This window comes from Bos mutus, chromosome 5, assembly GCF_027580195.1.
Source record: "Bos mutus isolate GX-2022 chromosome 5, NWIPB_WYAK_1.1, whole genome shotgun sequence".
Classification (NCBI taxonomy): Eukaryota; Metazoa; Chordata; class Mammalia; order Artiodactyla; family Bovidae; genus Bos; species Bos mutus.
Window position 1 is genome coordinate 98450318 of NC_091621.1, and position 20274 is coordinate 98470591.

Consider the following 20274-nt stretch of genomic DNA (forward strand, 5'->3'; position numbering starts at 1 on the left):
TTTCAGTTTTCGAAATAAGAATGTATCAGTATCAATGACCTGTTACAACTACTAGTAGTCATTAAGTAATTGTGTCATACTTTTCTCTCTGTTTATGCTAAAGCAAATGCATCAGAATCAGAAGTCAAAGAATGAGTTTAAATGGCTTGGAAGAAAGTGTTGAGAAAATAGTGAAACAAACACATAACCTTCATAACCAAATTTTTGCTGGGTCAAATGAGTTTGGCAACATTGTCAGATTCAACATAACTATACGGCTACCATTCAGTTTAGCTAAGTTCAGTCGCTCAGTCCTGTCCGACTCTTTGCGACGCCATAAATCACAGCACAACAGGCCCGCCTGTCCATCACAAACTCCTGGAGTTCACTCAAACTCATGTCCATCGAGTCGGTGATGCCATCCAGCCATCTCATCCTCTGTCATCCCCTTCTCCTCTGGGCCGCAATCCCTCCCAGCATCAGGCTCTTTTCCAATGAGTCAACTCTTCGCATGAGGTGGCCAAAGTACTGGAGTTTCAGCATTAGCATCATTCCTTCCTAAGAAATCCCAGGGCTGATCTCCTTAAGAATGGACTGGTTGGATCTCCTTGCAGTCCAAGGGACTCTCAATAGTCTTCTCCAACACCACAGTTCAAAAGCATCAATTCTTTGGCACCCAGCTTTCTTCACAGCCCAACTCTCACATCCATACATGACCACTGGAAAAACCATACCCTTGACTAGATGGACCTTTGTTGGCAAAGTAATATCTCCGCTTTTCAATATGCTATCCAGGTTGGTCATAACTTTCCTTCCAAGGAGTAAGCATCTTTTAATTTCATGGCTACAATCACCATCTGCCGTGATTTTGGAGCCCAGAAAAATAAAGTCTGACACTGTTTCCTTCTTTCCCCATTTATCTGCCATGAAGTGATGGGACCAGATGCCATGATCTTAGTTTTCTGAATGTTGAGCTTTAAGCCAACTTTTTCACTCTCCTCTTTCACTCTCATCAAGAGGCTTTTTAGGTCCTCTTCACTTTCTGCCATAAGGGTGGTGTCATCTGCATATCTGAGGTGATTGATATTTCTCCCAGCAATCTTGATGCCAGCTTGTGCTTCTTCCAGCCCCCGTTTCTCATGATGTACTCTGCATATAAGTTAAATAAGCAGGGTGACGACATACAGCCTTGACGTACTCCTTTTCCTATTTGGAACCAGTCTGTTGTTCCATGTCCAGTTCTAACTGTTGCTTTCTGACCTGCATATAGGTTTCTCAAGAGGCAGGGCAGGTGGTCTGGTATTCCCATGTCTTGAAGAATTTTCCACACTTTACTGTGATCCACACAGTAAAAGCCTTTGGCATAGTCAATAGAGCAGAAATAGATGTTTTTCTGGAACTCTCTTGCTTTTTCGATGATCCAGCGTATGTTAGCAATTTGATCTCTGGTTCCTCTGCCTTTTCTAAAACCAGCTTGAGCATCTGGAATTTCACGATTTACGTACTGCTGAAGCCTGGCTTGCAGAATTTTGAGCATTATTTAACTAGCGTGTGAGATGAGTGCACTTGTGTGGTAGTTTGAGCATTCTTTGGCATTGCCTTTCTTTGGGATTGGGATGAAAACTGATGTTTTCCAGTCCTGTGGCCACTGCTGAGTTTTCCAAATTTGCTGGCATATTGAGTGTAGCGCTTTCACAGCATCATCTTTCAGGATTTGAAAGAGCTCAACTGGAATTCCATCACCTCCACTAGCTTTGTCTGTAGTGATGCTTTCTAAGGCCCACTTGACTTCACATTCCAGGATGTCTGGCTCTAGGTGAGTGATCACACCATCGTGATTATCTGGGTCGTGAAGCTCTTTTTTGTACACTTCTTCTGTGTATTCTTGCCATGTCTTCTTAATATCTTCTGCTTCTGTGAGGTCCAACCCTTTCTGTCCTTTATCGAGCCCATCTTTGCATGAAATGTTTCCTTGGTATCTCCAATTTTCTTGAAGAGATCTCTAGTCTTTCCCATTCTACTGTTTTCCTCTATTTCTTTGCATTGATTGTCAGGAAGGCTTTCTTGTCTCTCCTTGCTATTCTTTGGAACACTGCATACAGATGCTTATATCTTTCCTTTTGTCCTTTGCTTTTCACTTCTCTTCTTTTCACAGCTATTTGTAAGGCCTCCTCAGACAGCCATTTTGCTTTTTTGCATTTCTTTTCCATGGGGATGGTCTTGATTCCTGTCTTCTGTACAATGTCATGAACCTCCATTCATAGTTCATCAGGCACTCTGTCTATCAGATCTAGTCCCTTAAATCTATTTCTCACTTCCACTGTATAATCATAAGAGATTTGATTTAGGTCATACCTGAATGGTCTAGTGGTTTTCCCTACTTTCTTCAATTTAAGTCTGAATTTGGCAATAAAGAGTTCATGATCTGGGCCACAGTCAGCTCCCGGGCTTGTTTTTGCTGACTGCATAGAGCTTCTCCATCTTTGGCTGCAAAGAATATAGTCAACCTGATTTCAGTGTTGACCATCCTGTGATGTCCATGTGTAGAGTCTTCTCTTGTGTTGTTGGAAGAGGATGTCTGCTATGATTAGTGTGTTCTCTTGGCAAAACTCTATTAACCTTTGGCCCTGCTTCATTCCATACTCCAAGGCCGAATTTGCTGTTATTCCAGATGTTTCTTGACTTCCTACTTTTGCATTCCAGTCCCCTATAATGAAAAGGACATCTTTTTGGGTGTTAGTTCTAAAAGGTCTTGAAGGTCTTCATCAGGTCAGATCAGATCAGATCAGTCTCTCAGTAGTGTCCGACTCTTTGCGACCCCATGAATTGCAGCACTCCAGGCCTCCCTGTCCATCACCAACTCCCGGAGTTCACCCAGACTCACGTCCATAGAGTCAGTGATGCCATCCAGCCATCTCATCCTCTGTCGTCCCCTTCTCCTCCTGCCCCCAATCCCTCCCAGCATCAGTCTTTTCCAATGAGTCAACTCTTCGCATGAGGTGGCCAAAGTACTGGAGTTTCAGCTTCAGCATCATGCCTTTCAAAGAAATCCCAGGGCTGATCTCCTTCAGAATGGACTGCTTGGATCTCCTTGCAGTCCAAGGGACTCTCAAGAGTCTTCATAGAACTATTCAACTTCAGCCTCTTCAGCATTACTGTTTGGGGCATAGGCTTGGATTACTGTGAAATTGAATGGTTTGCCTTGGAAACAAACAGAGATCATTCTGTCGTTTTTGAGACTGCATCCAAGTACTGCATTTTAGACCCTTTTGTTGACCATGATGGCTACTCCATTTCTTCTAAGGGATTCCTGCCTACAATAGTAGATATAATGGTCATCTGAGTTAAATTCACCCATTCCAGTCCTTCTTAGTTCACTGATTCCTAGAATGTCGACGTTCACTCTTGCCATCTCTTGTTTGATCACTTCCAATTTGCCTTGATTCATGGACCTGACATTCCAGTTTCCTATGCAATATTGCTCTTTACAGCATCAGACCTTGCTTCCATCACCAGTCACATCCACAGCTGGGTATTGTTTTTTGTTTGGCTCCATCCCTTCATTCTTTCTGGAGTGATTTCTCCACTGATCTCCAGTAGCATATTGGGCACCTACTGACCCAGGGAGTTCCTCTTTCAGTATCCTATCATTTTGCCTTTTCATACTGTTCATGGGGTTCTCAAGGCAATAAAACTGAAGTGGTTTGCCATTCCCTTCTCCAGTGGACCACATTCTGTCAGACCTCTCCACCATGACCCATCTGTCTTGGGTGGCCCCTCATGGCATGGCTCAGTTTCATTGGGTTAGACAAGGCTGTGGTCCATGTGATCAGATTGGCTATTTTTCCATGATTATGGTTTCAGTGTGTTTCCCTCTGATGCCCTCTGCAACACCTACCATCTTACTTGGGTTTATCTTACCTTGGTGGTGGGGTATCTCTTCACGACTGCTCCAGCAACGCGCAGCCGCTGCTCCTTACCTTGGACGAGGGGTATCTCCTCACCGCAGCACCTCCTGACCTTGAACATGGAGTAGCTCCTCTCGGACCTTTGCGCCCACTCAGCCGCTGCTCCTTGGATGTGGGGTAGCTCCTCTCGGCCGCCGCCCCTGACCTCGGGCGTGGGGTAGCTCCTCTCAGCCACTCCTGTGCCGAGGCAGCCTGGCACTCCAACTGCATGAGGGTGCTACCTCCTGGACACTCACCCCCCAGGCTTCTCTGACTAGATGTCCAGCAGACAAGGATAAGACACCCAGTCCCCAGACCCTTTGAAGGCCCCGCTCGTGAGTGAAAACTGAAGTGCAGAGAGGGAGAGCGCCAAACATGAGGTTTCCCAGCCCCAACAGCACCCCAAAACGCTGCGCCCAGAGCCTGAGCCTCATCCCTGGGAAGGCACCTTCCCGCCTGGCCCACTCACTGACCCTGCGAGGCAGTGTGGCCACCTCCTCCCGGGAGGGGCCTCTCAGATTCTCCAAAGAAAGACAAGCAGTCAGGGGTGGCTCAGAAGCTGAGACTTGGCCGTTTACCTCTTGAACACCTCCCCAGCCCCCAGAGCAGCCTCTCCAGGCTGGACAGCCCTCCGTAGGCAGCCTGCTCAGGCCTGCGTCCCCAAGGAGGAAGGAGGGCTGGAACCCCAGGGGCTGCTCCGTGTGGCCCCGACCCTGTGGCCCCCAGAGCAGTCGGGACCCCGGCTCACCTGGATAGAGTGGCCCAGCTCTTCCTGCTGACCGACATGCCGCCGGACCGCCCCGCTTCGCATCCGCTCCGCGCCACCCCGCAGAAAGTATTGTTAGCTAGCTTTAGAGCACAGTAACACTAGTATTTATATCTCTTTTGAATTCCTCTGGGATTTTCTAGGTGGTACTAGTGGTTAAAAAAAAAAAAAAAAAAAAACCCTGCCTGCCAATGCAGGAGACGAGACACAGCTTCAATCCCTGGGTCAGGAAGATTCCCAGGAGATCAAATCAGATCACATCAGTCGCTCAGTCGTGTCCGACTCTTTGTGATCCCATGAATCGCAGCACGCCAGGCCTCCCTGTCCATCACCAACTCCCGGAGTTCATTCACACTCACGTCCATGGAGTCAGTGATGCCATCCAGCCATCTCATCCTCTGTCGTCCCCTTTTCCTCCTGCCCCAAATCCCTCCCAGCATCAGAGTCTTTTCCAATGAGTCAACTCTTCACATGAGGTGGCCAAAGTACTGGAGTTTCAGCTTTAGCATCATTCCTTCCAAAGAAATCCTAGGGCTGATCTCCTTCAGAATGCACTGGTTGGATCTCCTTGCAGTCCAAGGGACTCTCAAGAGTCTTCTCCAACACCACAGTTCAAAAGCATCAATTCTTCAGCGCTCAGCCTTCTTCACAGTCCAACTCTCACATCCATACATGACCACAGGAAAAACCATAGCCTTGACTAGACGAACCTTTGTTGGCAAAGTAATGTCTCTGCTTTTCAATATGCTATCTAGGTTGGTCATAACTTTCCTTCCAAGGAGTAAGCATCTTTTAATTTCATGGCTGCAGTCACCATCTGCAGTGATTCTGGAGTACAGAAAAATAAAGTCTGACACTGTTTCCACTGTTTCCCCATCTATTTCCCATGAAGTGGTGGGAAGCCTGATGCCATGATCTTCGTTTTCTGAATGTTGAGCTTTAAGCCAACTTTTTCACTCTCCTCTTTCACTTTCATCAAGAGGCTTTTTAGTTCCTCTTCACTTTCTGCCATAAGGGTGGTGTCATCTGCATATCTGAGGTTATTGATATTTCTCCCGGCAATCTTGATTCCAGCTTGTGTTTCTTCCAGTCCAGCGTTTCTCATGATGTACTCTGCATATAAGTTAAATAAACAGGGTGACAGTAAACAGCCTTGACGAACTCCTTTTCCTATTTGGAACCAGTCTGTTGTTCCATGTCCAGTTCTAACTGTTGCTTCCTGACCTGCATACAAATTTCTCCAGAGGCAGATCAGGTGGTCTGGTATTCCCATCTCTTTCAGAGAAGGGCATGGCAACCCACTCTAGTTTTCTTGCCTGGTGAATCCCATAGGCAGAGGGGCCTGGCATGCTACAATGGGACTGCTAAGAGACATGACTGAAGCAACTTAGCACAACAATGAACTCCTTTAAGGAAAAAAATTGATCATTACTACTCTTGACAGTATTTTTGATGCCATAGTCTCCAATAATATGTGCATAAATGAAAGTATCACCATTCAGAAGAATCAGACTCAGTACTTTACATTTTAAATTAATCTATTTGTCTTTTATGTTTTCATTTCTGTTGTTGTTGTTTTGTTTCCCTTTTTATACTTGTACAAGAGTGATATATGATTTTTAAAATTTATGTCTGTTTTAAAAGAAATTTTTCCATAAGTGTAAACTAAAAATTCTATGTGATGAAAAAGCACCAAGTCATAATTTAATTTTTGTAGTCTTTTTTGATTTTCCTGGTGTAATATAAAATAATGGTGTGCCTTGTAATCAACAGCATCCTAAATTCAATGAAATGGTATTGTTAGATAGGAAGTTAGGCATAAGCAACAAGAGGTGGCCTAACTGAAAAGGATGCAAGCTGATCTCTAAATCCCATTCCAGGCAGGCCCAGGAGTGCTCACATATAGGCTATAAAAATAACCCCAGAAACTTTTCCAACTCCTGCACAGGTAATGTAGGCACACAATAGATACAAACTAACCACAGGGACTTCCTTAAGTGACCTTAGGCTCCTAGGAGTCCATTAGGTATTCATAAATATTCTATACATACATACATCTGATTATAACAGACTGAATTATGGGAAAGACATACACAATACAGCCTGTTATTATATAACTTGAAACTATCAAAACTCTCAGTCTGCATCCATTTAGATGAATATATAAAAGCCCTATTATGCATGTGACCATGTGACCTATTATGCATCCCTTCCCTGACTGGCCCATTTGCATTTTGTACAGGGTAGAACTAAGAGGAGGAAACAGGGAGTATAAAAAGGGAAAGCCAAGAGGGATTGTGGCCAGTACTTCAGGGTTGGTTTGTCCCCACATCTCAGGAGTGTACTATCCCTTGTCTGTTTAGTAAAAAACCTCTCTGTTTGAGCTATAACTGAGCTGTAACCTTACCATTGTTTTGAATGCTTACTATGAAAAGACAGGGGCTGAGAAATCCTGCCTGCTTGAGCTGTAATTAGTCTGTCATTCCAAACCTTTGTTATGAGGAGACAAAAATCAAGGGAGAGAAATAAGCCTGCCTGACAGTATCAAGCATGATATCAAATATAATTAAATTAGCCAAATTTACTTATAAATCTTTACATATATTCATAATTGAGTAAATAATTTATAATCTCTTATTATATATTAACTCTACATTTATGTTAACTTGAAAAACTATGCACATTTAATGGTACCCGTACATTTAAATGTTTGGCACAGTGGCTTTCACATAGTAAGACCTCAGTAAATATTTGTCAAAAAAAAAGCATAATGCTAAAACTACCTCTCATGTATATTAACAACTCATAATATATTCAAAATGATAATATATCACTTAATATTGTTTTGTTCAGGATGGGGAACATGTGTACACCCGTGGCGGATGCATGTTGATGTATGGCAAAACCAATACAATATTGTAAAGTAAAATAATAATAATAATAATTTTAAATAAATAAATAAATGTGTGACTACTTAAAACACAACTAAAGGAACAATGGATACTGAAGAGAAAACAACAGTCCTCATTGTTAAATTAAAATAACCTTGCAGTATGGACAAACTGACTTACAAGGTTTTAAAAGCTATCATGTTCTCTATTCAATAACAGAATATTTAACAGTAGATTATAACACTTTGGGACACATCTGAATGGAAAAAGTTAATATCAGTTCGTTTTTCCCTCACCTCTCCTCTAGATGATTTTACCTTTTAGCTCTTAGGCCATCACAGCACAATTCCAGGAAATAATTAATATATTCATTTATATATATATATATATATATATATATAGCTTTACTTTCTGACAGTCTACCTAAGCTATGTTATTGTCAGCTCTTACAGCTTCAATGGTCACTAGGACATTTAATATTGTAAGGAAAAAGAAAATAACTCTATTTAGAAGCTCTCTTCAGGAATTCTGTTTCTAAACTTGAACAGTATTGCTTATTACACCAACAGAGGAAATCGATGTTGTTCTAGTGTTCTTTAGCACCATGGATGGCCCCAGGATCTCTTTTTATGTCTACTTTTTGTTGAGCCTAGGACAGGATCTAAAGAGCCCAGCATTGTTATCCTAGCCACATCATTAATTAGTTGTGATTGAGGGGAAGTTGCTAACTTTTCCTGCCTTAGTTTTCACAACTGCAAAATGATGATTTCTAGTTCTTACTGGAATGACTAATAGCAGTTTGAATAATAATAATATTATTTTTTCTATGCTACTTTTTACATAAGCAAATGAACAGACTTTCCTTTTACTATTATGAATGGGTATATTAAACAGATATTCCCACTTTTCTAGAACTTTAATAAATTCAATACATTTATTATGTAACATATAAGTTGAGCCATGGAGTCATAGTTCTACCTGAATACACTCAGGAAGTGAATGCACATCCAAAGTTGTTACTTTTGAGTATGTTGCTTATCATATTCTAGCTTGTAAATGCCTAAGTGCTCTAATTTTTGCCATTATCATAAAACTAAATCGGTAGTATATTAGCTACATAGAATACTGTATTGGACACCATAGACACAAAGATACAAATATATACAACTTAGTTTCAGAAGTTCAAAATTGAAACTCAAAAATGACATATACAAAGTACATCATGTGAAATGCCAGGCTGGATGAAGCAGAAGCTGGAATCAAGATTGCTAGGAGAAATACCAATAACCTCAGATATGCTCATGACACCACCCTTATGGGAGAAAGTGAAGAGGAACTAAAGAACCTCTTGATGAAAGTTAAAGAGGAGAGTGAAAAAGCTGGCTTAAAACTCAACATTCAAAAAACTAAGATCATGGCATCCAGTCCCATCATTTCATGGCAAATAGATGGGGAAACATTGGAAACAGTGAGAAACTTTATTTTGGGGGGCTCCAAAATCACTGCAGATGGTGACTGCAGCCATGAAATTAAGAGACACTTGCTCCTTGGAAGAAACATTATGACAAACCTAGACAGAGTATTAAAAAGCAGAGACATTACTCTGCCGACAAAGGCCCCTATAATCAAAGCTATGGTTTGATTTTTCCAGTAGTCATGTATGGATGTAAGAGTTGGACCATAAAGAAAGGTGAGCATCAAAGAATTGATTCTTTTGAACTGTGCTGTTGGAGAAGACTCTTGAGAGTCCCTCGGGCTGCAAGGAGATCAAACCAGTCAATCCTAAAGGAAATCAGTCCTGAATATTCACTGGAAGGACTGATGCTGAAGCTGAAAGCTCTGATATTTTGGCCACCTGATATAAAGAAATGACTCACTGTAAAAGACCCTGATGCTGGGAAAGTTTGAAGGCAGGAGGAGAAGGGGACAATAGAGAATGAGATAATTGGGTGGCATCACCAACTGGATGGACGTGAGTTTGAGCAAGCTCCAGGATTTGGTGATGGACAGAGAAGCCTGGCGTGCTGCAGTCCACAGAGTCACAAAGAGTTGGACACGATTGAGTGACTGAACTGAACTGACTGAGTTTCAGAAGGAATTGGGAAATGACTAAATAGCACCCACTGTTATACAGTTAAGGATATTGAGGCTTCTTGAGGATAAATTCATTAATTGAATATTCATTCTCTCAGTATCCAATAAATATTTATTGAAACTCTTAACAAGCCACAGTTTTTTTCTAGGCACTGAGGATAAAACAATAAACTGGCCACTGCCCCCAAAGTGTTTACAGCCTATTGAGTTAATGTCATTAACAGAATAAAAGGTAGATCAGGAAAAACATAATTATATTTTCAAAATACAGATTATTGAAATTGAAATTGGAAAGTCCATTAAACATTTATGATAATGCTCATTTTCTGACAGTTTTTGTACAAAAACAATTTGTAAATGAATGCAGATGTATTCCCAATAATGACAATTTTACTCCATAAAACCAGATTACAATGATGACTAAGTTTTAAAGAAAATCTGATAGGGATGAAATGGACAGCTATATACTTTGTATATTAAATTGCTCTTGAAAGAATCAGATTTCTGAAATTCACAGTTCATATAGAGAGGAAACACAGATCTTAAATTGTCTCAAAGTGGAAAAAAGTTTAAGGCAAAAAATAAATCATGACAATACTGCCAAAATATTGATATCTCACAGGGAAGAGTACTGGATGTTTGCTGATACCTGCTTGGCCTTTGAAGCCAAGGTAGTCATCCATTTGCCTAGAAGTAACTGAGACCAAGCACAATATGTACTGAAGATCATGTAAATATGAGACTAGAAATAGTAGAAGCTGGCCATTCTTCAGTGGAGTATCAGTATGGGGAAGGAAAAAACCCTCTGGTGCATCCTTCTTCAAATGTGCCTACAGGTCTGAATTCACTGTGCTTCAGTTACTTTTTGAAACCTACAACTCTCAAGGATTTCTACTGACCCTAACATGCCTACTATGTTTCTAAACTGTAATTCTTTATACAATTTTCAGGACAGTTCAGTTCAGTCACTCAGTCGTGTCCGACTCTCTGAGACCCCATGAATTATAGCACGCCAGGCCTCCCTGTCCATAGCCAACTCCTGGAGTTCACTCAGACTCATGTCCATCGAGTCAGTGATGCCATGAAGCCATCTTATCCTCTGTCGTCCCCTTCTCCTCCTGCCCCCAATCCCTCCCAGTATCAGAGTCTTTTCCAATGAGTCAACTCTTTGCATGAGGTGGCCAAAGTACTGGAGTTTCAGCTTCAGCATCATTCCTTCCAAAGAACACCCAGGGCTGATCACCTGTAGAATGGACTGGTTGGATCTTCTTGTAGTCCAAGAGACTTTTAAGAGTCTTCTCCAACACCACAGTTCAAAAGCATCAGTTCTTCGGCACTCAGCCTTCTTCACAGTCCAACTCTCACATCCATACATGACCACAGGAAAAACCACAGCCTTGACTAGATGGACCTTAGTTGGCAAAGTAATGTCTCTGCTTTTGAATATGCTATTTAGGTTGGTCATAACTTTTCTTCCAAGGAATAAGCGTCTTTTAATTTCATGGCTGCAGTCACCATCTGCAGTGATTTTGGAGCCCAGAAAAATAAAGTCTGACACTGTTTCCACTGTTTCCCCATCTATTTCCCATGAAGTGATGGGACCAGATGCCATGATCTGAGTTTTCTGAATGTTGAGCTTTAAGCCAATTTTTTCAGTCTCCTTTTTCACTTTCATCAAGAGGCTCTTTAGTTCCTCTTCACGTTCTACCATAAGGGTGGTGTCATCTGCATATCTGAGGTTATTGATATTTCTCCCAGCAATCTTGATTCCAGCTGATGCTTCTTCCAGCCAAGCGTTTCTCATGATGTACTCTGCATATAAGTTAAATAAGCAGGGTGACAATATACAGCCTTGACGTACTCCTTTTCCTATTTGGAACCAGTCTGTTGTTCCATGTCCAGTTCTAACTGCTGCTTCCTGACCTGCATATAGGTTTCTCAAGAGGCAGGTCAGGTGGTCTGGTATTCCCATCTCTTTCGAATTGTCCACAGTTTCTTGTGATCCACACAGTAAAAGGCTTTGGCAGTCACTAAAGCAGAAATAGATGTTTTTCTGGAACTCTCTTGCTTTTTCCATGATCCAGTGGATGTTGGCAATTTGATCTTTGGTTCCTCTGCCTTTTCTAAAACCAGCTTGAACATCAGGAAGTTCACGGTTCACATATTGCTGAAGCCTGGCTTGGAGAATTTTGAGCATTACTTTACTAGAGTGTGAGACGAGTGCAATTGTGCGGTAGTTTGAGCATTCTTTGGCATTGTTTTTCTTTGAGATTGGAATGAAAACTGACCTTTCCTAGTCCTGTGACCACTGCTGAGTTTTCCAAATTTGCTGGTATATTGAGTGCAGCACTTTCACAGCATCATCTTTCAGGATTTGAAATAGCTCAACTGGAATTTCATCACCTCCACTAGCTTTGTTCGTAAGGATGCTTTCTAAGGCCCACTTGACTTCACATTCCAGGATGTCTGGCTCTAGGTGAGTGATCATACCATCGTGATTATCTTGGTCATGAAGATGTTTTTTGTACAGTTCTTCTGTGTATTCTTGCCACCTCTTCTTAATATCTTCTGCTTCTGTTAGGTCCATACCATTTCTGTCCTTTATCGAACCCATCTTTGCATGAAATGTTCCCTTGGTATCTCTAATTTTCTTGAAGAGATCTCTAGACTTCCCCATTCTGTTGTTTTCCTCTATTTCTTTGCATTGATCACTGAGGAAGGCTTTCTTATCTCTTCTTGCTACTCTTTGGAACTCTGCATTCAGATGCTATATCTTTCCTTTTCTCCTTTGCTTTTCCCTTCTCTTCTTTTCATAGCTATTTGTAAGGCCTCCCCAGACAGCCATTTTGCTTTTTTGCATTCCTTTTCCATGGGGATGGTCTTGATCCCTGTCTCCTGTACAATGTTACGAACCTCATTCCATAGTTCATCAGGCACTCTATCTATCAGATCTAATGTATAAAACTCATCACTACTAGTGATACAAAATAATTAAATTAATTGGGTAATCATTTGCTTTCTATCTGTAGAGAAAACCTATAAAGTCTTTTTATTCATTTTAAACTATTATGACAGACTGAAAATGCCTTATTCTCAAAGGAAATCATGTTATTTTGATTTTTTTACTTAGCCATCTCTGTTTTTATTAGTCAAGTAACTTCAACGAAAGTGTCTGCCATATAAATACCTACTTGTTCCCACATCTTAAGAAAATGAAGAACACATATATTAATTTAGAAGAATTTGTTTACATTTTTATTTTAGAATTTTAGTACTAAATTAAAAGTGTAAAATGTAAATTTAAAACATTGAGAAATTAAATGTTTGTATAAAATTTTAAAATTATGGTTAGGTCTGCACAGTTGTGATGTGACTGAGTTTAAGGAGGGTTGATTAGCTGCATTTATGAGGTCTGCTTCTCAAGTAATGAAATTTCCTAAAATCTCATAAGCATTTGGATATGGAATAGCAATTAAAGACCAGAAATGAACTCAAATCCAGTTCAAAAACTATTATGTATATTCAGTCACAGTATACATGAAGAATTACATTTAAGGCAATAGGCCAATATACTGTTTTGTATTTTCCCTAAGTATTAGAATATTAAGTTCTCTTTTACATTAATGAATTTAGTGGGTGACCTGTCTATTTTGGAGGGGGAGAATCAGTGCTAAAAAGACTGCAAAAATCTGATTTTCTAAAAAACTGCATACAATGAACTTTCTAGTGTACTAGTAATGTTGACATCAATAATGTCTCTGAAAAAGAGTAAATTAACCAGTATTGCCATCTGCAGTTAAGTTACTGTAAAGTTTACTAAAATATAGAATCTGTCAACTTGACTGCTTGATTCTCAAGTCAATAACATTATCACTGCTTCTGCTACTGCTATTGTAGTAAATGGTAAAGAGAATAGTGAAGCCTGTTCTTTATTGGTATTAAAAAAAAAACAGTAGAAGAATATTTTATTTCTATATGTAATTCATGACTTCTTTAAGGTAGAGTAACTTTAGGCTTACAATCAGTCTTCTGTATCCATGTTTCATATCCATGCAATCAATCAGCCACAGGTTGAAAGTATTTTTAAAAATTCAGGAAGTATTAAAAAAAAAATGGATTGTCAAACAAGCAACTGTCTACATTACCTTTACATGGGTCTTCCTTGGTGGCTCAAATGGAAGAAAATCTGCCTGCAACACTGGAGACCTGGGTTCGATCCCTGGGTCAGGAAGATCCTCTGGAGAAGGGAATGGTAACCCACTTCAGTAATCTTGCCTGAGAAAACCTATGGACAAAGGAGCCTCGAGGGCTACAGTCCATGGGATCGCAGAGTCAGACATGGCTGAGGGCCAAATGAATGAGTGACATATCATTTACCTTGATTTAGATTGTTGTTGTTCAGTCACTCAGTCGTGTCTCATTCTTTGTGACCCCATGGACTGCACACGCCAGGCTTCCCTGTCCTTTACCATCTCCCAGAGCTTGCTCAAACTCAGGTCCATTGAGTCGGTGATGCTATCCAACCATTTCGTCTTCTGTTGTTCTCTTCTCCTCTTGTCTTCTATCTTTCCCAGCATCAGGGTCTTTTCCAATGAGTCAGCTCTTCGCAACAGATGGCCAAAGTATTGGAGCTTCAGCTTCAGCATCAATCCTTCCAAAGAATATTCAGGACTGATTCCCTTTAGGATAGACTAATTTGTTCTCCTTGCAGTCCAAAGGATGCTCAAGAGTCTTCTCCAACACCACAGTTTAAAAGCATCAATTCCTCAGCGATCGGCCTTTATGGTCTAACTCTGACATCCATATGTGAGGGCTTCCCGATAGCTCAGTTGGTAAAGAATCTGCCTGCAATGCAGGACACCCCAGTTCAATCCCTGGGTTGGGAAGATCTGCTGAAGAAGGGATAGGCTACCCACCCCAGAATTCTTGGGCTTCCCTTGTGGCTCCAGTTTGATCCCTGGATTGGGAAGATCTGCTGAAGAAAGGATAGGCTACCCTCTCCAGAATTCTTGGGCTTCCCTTGTGGCTCCAGTTTGATCCCTGGATTGGGAAGATCTGCTGAAGAAAGGATAGGCTACCCTCTCCAGAATTCTTGGGCTTCCCTTGTGGCTCCAGTTTGATCCCTGGATTGGGAAGATCTGCTGAAGAAAGGATAGGCTACACTCTCCAGAATTCTTGGGCTTCCCTTGTGGCTCCAGTTTGATCCCTGGATTGGGAAGATCTGCTGAAGAAAGGATAGGCTACCCTCTCCAGAATTCTTGGGCTTCCCTTGTGGCTCAGCTGGTAAAGAATTCACCCACAGTGTGGGAGACCTGGGTTTGATCCCTGGGTTGAGAAGATCCCCTGGAGAAGGGAAAGGCTACCCACTTCAGTATTCTGGCCTGGAAAATTTCATGGACTGCAGTCCATGGGGTCGCAAAGAGTCAGACATGACTGAGTGACTTTCACGTACTGGAAAAATCATAACTTTCATTATATGGACCTTTGTCAGCAGAGTACTCTGTTTTTTAATACTCTGTCTAGGTTTGCCATAGCTTTTCTTCCAAGGAACAAGCATCTTATAATTTCATATATGCAGTTACCATCTGCAGTGATTTTGGAGCCCAAGAAAATAAAGTCTTTCTCTATTTCCCCATCTATATACCATAAAGTGGGCTTCCCTGGTGGCTCAGCTGGTAAAGAATCCCCCTCCAATGCAGGAGACCTGGGTTTAATCCCTGGGTTGGGAAGATCCCCTGGAGAAGGGAAAGGCTACCCACTCCAGTATTCTGGCCTGGAGAATTCCATGGACTGTAGACTCCATGGGGTCACAAACAGTCAGATATGACTGAGCAACTTCCATTTCATTTTTTCATGCCATGAAGTGATGGGACCAGATGCCATGATCTTAGTTTTTTGAATGTTGAATTTTAAGCCAGCTTTTTCACTCTCCTCTTTCACCTTCATCAAGAGGTATTTATAATACCTTGATGAAGGTATGAATACCTCTTCATCAAGAAGATGAAGAGGTATTAGAAGTATCTCTTGATGATTTAGGTATTATAGGTAATCTAGTGATTATTTAAAGTATATGAGAAGAAGTGCTATCGCAAATACTACAGCATTTTATGTAAGGAACTTGAGCATCATAACTCTTGGTATCTGTGGGGCCTCCTGGATTCAATCCCCCAAGGAGACCAAGAGAGCCCTGTACCTAAACTTCTCTCCCCCAACCCCTGCATGAAGGAATCTAAAATCATGCACAATCTGGAAGCTTGCAATTGTCGTTGCAACCTTAGAATAACTGGCACCACCTGGGCAGTGCTGAAAGTAAAAAACCATCATTCTATTCAATGTCCATTTCCTCTTACCATAATGTGTTTCTCATTAAACAAACAGTGAGTCAAGAACCACCTACTAGAACAAGTGCATAAGAAAATCTACTACAAAGAACAAGGTGAGGGTGAGTAGCTAATTAATATAGCTAAAGATTTGATAATTAATCTTTGATACATTTCATAGATATCTATTAGTAATAGGAGCTTATTTGCAGATTATTTTACTTTTAATTGTTGCATGGATTTATGAATGGAAAGTGTAAAACAAGCTTCTACGTCCTTATATCTCATAGACAACCTAGTAGGATGTCTTTTTTAGTGGTAATCATTCAATAAGTATTCATATATTAAATTGAATACCCAATGTGAATAGTACATATTTTCACTTAAGGGCAGAAAAATACCCATGCAATTGTTTGAGATTTTGTTTTGCTCCATTTTTGTTCCCAGGCACAAATCCGAAAGGAATTAGGATTACAATTACTTTCTGTAATGCTTAGAACAAGTTCAGAATTCTCTCTACAATTCATATGCTGTGTTTTACCTTGAGCTGTGCTGAGTTAGGTTGCTTCAGTTATATCCGACTCTTTGAGACCTAGGGACTGTAGCCCACCGGGCTCCTCTGTCCATGGGATTTTCCAGGCAAGAATACTGGAGTGGGTTGTTGTGCCCTCCTCCAGGGGATCTTCCTGACCCAGGAATCGAACCCATATCTCCAGCATCTCTTGCACTGCAGGCAAGTTCTTTACCCACTGAGCCACCTGGGAAGCCCACCTGAAGGCCATAATTGTGTATTTATAAAGATTTAAAAGCTAGTATTTGGCTTCCAGTCTTCAGATTTTCCTCATTACCAGCCAATCTGAGGCCCAGAAAACCACTATTTGTTGTATGATCACAAGGGGGTGGGGTTGGGGTTGGAGTGGAAATCAGTAGTTTTATCCACAGCATCAACTATTAAATGACCAAAGTTCAGATCTTTTAAATACTCTCATTTCTTTCACTGCACTTCCATCTCTGAGTCTTATCTTTAGCATGTATATCATCATTTCAGAACAACTTATCCAATTACCACAGAAGACTTTAAGTTCAAACTATTTTGAGTGTTTACCTCATGCTGAGCAACTATATACAAGACAGGCATATAGGCAATATTCAGCCAGTGCCTTCAACTAGTAGTTGAATTTCACACACTCCTAGGAATGTAACACCTGCTGAACAAATGGAAAAGACTCTGCTATGGTTATTAAAATTCACAAAATGTCTATGTTTCCAGCATATGTACAGCAGCAGTTATGTATCATTCCTCTCCAGGGCCCAAGTAGCAACATCTCCTCAGGTTCTGCCAAGGGCAGACAGAAGCCTCTCTTGGTTCCTGTTGCCATGATCAGAGAATTTTTAAAAGTACAAATATTCCACTTAAATAATGGTACTGTAAAGGTTAAAACACATTTGTTCCCCACCTCCCTCCTTTCTCTCTTTGTCTTTGGTGGTAGTGGTTGGGGAGCCCGCTAACTGTGCCTTCCTTGTCTCCTTCTCAGAATACAGGGTTCTCCACTGTTAACATTCCACGCTGAGCTAAGGTCCAGCTCTCATCTGTTGCCCTGACTACCCTCAATCCACGAGGTCCCACCAGAAGACTAAAATGACAGGCTAGTAAAAGGAAAGAAACAAACCCTACAGAAGGAATGACGATCTTCCAGCGCAATAACAAAAATCCTCAAACCTGTGTTCATCTCCCAGAACTATGTGGACTCTCTCCCATGGCACTCTTAAAACTACTCGGCCTGTGCTCGCTTCGGCAGCACATATACTAAAACTACTCGGCCTGCAACTCCAGGAATCCAGCTAGACCGCATCAATGGCACAATAGGCTAGACAAACTTCACAGCGCAGGTGGTTATAAATCTTTCCCTCCAGGCATCACCCCTGAGTGGCTCTGCTATGCTCCACATTCCTTTTGCAAAAAATCTGTTACCTGAGACTTCTTTCCACCTTCAGATTTCTAAAGGTCCGTGTGCCTCCTCCATCCCACCCCGTTTTTCCCCCCAAGTTTGTTGACGGGCAGAGAGGATGCCTGTATTAAGGGCTGTATGAGCACCTGTGTAGAAAGGATTTATAAACCTTTCCTTCTTCCACTTAAATCTGTCTGTCCTCTAAGCCTTACTTTTTGCCTCGAAAAATGGAGTAGATCATCCCTGCTGTTGGTCCAACGTTGTCAAGAAGCCCTAGAATTTCATATATATTAAAGGGTTTTGCACACTGTCAAATGCAAACATGACACTGGTTGTGGGTTACCCCTACCGGGCTCCTTTCTGTTCTCGGGGACCAACGCAGCCCCATTTCCAAGGCGTTTTTTTGTTTGTTTGTTTCTTTGGTTTGGTTTTCTTTTCTTTTTTTTTTTTTTTTTTTTTGCATCTAAGTACGGATTCTTCGGCCTGGGCCCTTCCCCAAGCCGCGATCCGCCACCTGCGGGACAAAAGCGAGGGCAGCCAGAGTCCCGGTGGCAAATGGCCCCCGCGGGCAGCTCTCGGCTAACGGTCTGGACACCGCGGCCCGCGCTCGCCTCTCTCTGAGAGCGAGATGGGAGGCGTGGGAGAGCTCAGAGAAAGAGGGTACAGGAACCTAGGAGCGAGAAACGGCGGCAGCGGGTACGAAGCGGACCAGAGAAGTGGAAGAAGCCAGACAGATGGAGGCAGAAGACAAAACCCGAACAGTCCACACTGGAAGTCGCCAGGAGCTAACCAAAGGAGACGGGTAAGATACGAAGGCTAGGCGTCCTAAAGAAGCCCCTGCGCCGCGCGGAAGGCGCAGGACCCAGGAGCTTAGGACCGAGAGCGCGAGTCCCCTAGGACTGCGAGGTCGCGAGCGGAGCCCTCCGCAGTTACCTGTGTTACTTCCGCCTTGGCTGCCCCCGTCCGGGGGGAAGATGCTCGAACATTTCTCCCACTCCACCTGGCCCGCGAAGCACAGCTCCGTGACGATGTGCAGCGCCTTTTGGCACAGGCTGCTCACTCCGTCCTCCTTATGGAAACTCATCGTTTGGCCTCGTTTATCCCAGAGAGCCGTTCGTTCCCCTTCCAGTTACCTCTGTGCTGACCACTCTAGCGCCCTAAGCCATATCCCGCCCTCGGAGACTTTGGCCCAAGAGCGCGCAGCTAAGAGGTGACAACTCTTAGGAGCCCCAAGTTGGCCCCATGGCGGGAGCAGAGGGCTTCAGAGAAAGTGGAGAGGCTGGGGCGGAAATTAGAGCTAGGCGGAGGCGGCAGCGAGGTTATTGCTAACTCTCAGGCCGCGCGAACGAGCCCAAGCAAGCCAGAGAGACCTGGCATGGAGAGCGGAGGGGAGCGCGGGGAGACGTAAAAAACCTAAAGCCCTTCACTTGCAGAAGCGTTTGTGTTTCTGGAGGGCGCCTGACGACGGCGCGTCCAATCGCAGCCTGGCGCGGGTCTGGTGACCCCTTCTCTAGTCACTGGGGGAAGCGGGAGACAACAGAGGAGGCGCCACCAGGCGCCCTTGCTGGGTTTTCCTGCTGAGGCCAGAGATGCTCTTCTGGCGCGCAGGTTGGTGAGAAATCTTGGTTTTCTGGGTACCTTTCCCAGCCTCCGTACCCCCTACCGAAACCCCCTTGATTACAGATGTGCTCTGATTCTATGCTTTTCTTTAAAAGATCATGCCAAACTGAAAACAAACTGAAAAAGTTAACGAAATATCTAGTAGATGAGCGATCAAACCAGAAGTCTACAGAAAGAAAAAAAGACATCCCAGGAAAGCATTTTAGAAATGACTTCTTTTTTCTTTTTGATTTCTAACTATGATTGTTTAGAAAACAGAATATTCAACCCAAGAGCTCTTTTTACTACTAATAGTAAAATTCTCCATGAGGTGCATTTACCATTTACCCAGTTCAGGTTTCTTTATGCATAAATGAAGTGAATAGGCAAAGTTGTTCATTGCTATTTAAATTTTTTTACTAAATTTAAGAGATCACAAAACAAAATATGTTGTTTGTATTAATATTCAGTTCGAATTTTGCCATTAATATGCAACTGGCAATTGAGATTGCATAACCTGACCTCCTTTATCACTCTTTCAAGTGACTTAAGTACTGAAGAAGACAAGGCACAGGTGTTAAAGGGGAAAGGGGTAAGTTCAAATCTGTCACACAGATTGCTCAACCTGAGGAAATTGCTTTCAGGGCTTTAACTAAGTCAAAGGGCTAACTGAAGGGTTTAGACTCTTATAATTCTCTAACGCAAATGAATGGAGCTAAAGCTACAAAA

General features: G+C 42.2%; 1 protein-coding gene across 1 annotated transcript in view; it reads right to left on the reverse strand.

Moving 5' to 3' along the window:
- The window catches only part of SYT10 (synaptotagmin 10), a 115821-nt gene extending 96577 nt beyond the window's left edge, over nucleotides 1–19244 (reverse strand). The window contains exon 1 of the mRNA XM_005887440.2: nucleotides 18880–19244. Coding sequence (XP_005887502.1) covers nucleotides 18880–19030 — 151 coding nt within the window. The 5' untranslated portion in view covers nucleotides 19031–19244. The remainder of the gene's footprint in view (nucleotides 1–18879) is intronic.
- Between the last annotated feature and the right edge of the window lie 1030 nt (nucleotides 19245–20274).